We start from the raw sequence: 838 nt of genomic DNA, 5'->3' as shown, positions 1-838 counted from the left end.
CTCTTTGAGGTCCTGGACCACAGCAGAGACATGAGCTTTCAGCGGGCCATTGACCATACTGTCATAATTCCTGAGCTTGTTGGCAATAGAGCCCACTGTTTCTCTGTTATTGTCAGCATCAATTGTTGCAATGAAGGTGGTATATTTCTGTGGCCCTAGCTTTGCCAGGTTCCACATCATGCATCCTGTGCACCTGACCTTATCAGGGTCATTATCATGCTGTCCATCCCTGCCAAAGAGTACTGCCTCCTCTAATACTGCCACCTCTCTTAGCTGCTGGATCCCTTCCTCGAGTGTCTTCTTCTGCATTCTATGATGGTACTCCTGCATTCTGTCTTTGTGAACAAACCTTTCTCTCACACTCGTTAAGAGCCACTCCCAGAGAGAAAGGGGCCCTGGCTCCCTCACAAATATCTGGCCCACACCCGGGTCCTGGGTCAACGATCCCAGATACCTTGCCTCACCACTATCCAGTTGCACACTTGTGCCCATAAGGTCCCAAACCTGAAGTAATCAGGTTGTATAAGGCTCACGCCCCCTTCGCACAATGTCTTTTCGCATACCACGGAGACTGCCGTACAACAGGGACTCAGTGATGATTTCTGGCTCTGGTTCTCCTCCTGGTTGTGAGGGCCCTGGTTCCCCATCATCATTAACTGGTCGTACTGATTTGGTCTTACACTTCCTCCTTTGCACAGGGGCGACTGCTGCTGGCTGTGGTTGTCCTTGTGATTCAGCTGGAGCCTGAACAGTTGTAACATCCGTGGGTTCCACTGCTGCACCATCGGACTCACCCTCTTTGGGGCAGGGAGAGGGTTTTTCACTAGCTGAGGAGGTG

General features: G+C 51.3%; 1 protein-coding gene across 1 annotated transcript in view; it reads right to left on the bottom strand.

The window, feature by feature from the left end:
- Positions 1-177, bottom strand: part of LOC103621497 (enhancer of filamentation 1) — a 27,097-nt gene extending 26,920 nt beyond the window's left edge. Inside the window, 1 exon segment of the mRNA XM_017742929.1 lies at positions 60-177. Coding sequence (XP_017598418.1) covers positions 60-177 — 118 coding nt within the window.
- Between the last annotated feature and the right edge of the window lie 661 nt (positions 178-838).

This window comes from Corvus brachyrhynchos, unplaced genomic scaffold, assembly GCF_000691975.1.
Source record: "Corvus brachyrhynchos isolate BGI_N302 unplaced genomic scaffold, ASM69197v1 scaffold489, whole genome shotgun sequence".
NCBI classification, from domain to species: Eukaryota; Metazoa; Chordata; class Aves; order Passeriformes; family Corvidae; genus Corvus; species Corvus brachyrhynchos.
This window is presented reverse-complemented; position numbering and strand designations above follow the sequence as displayed.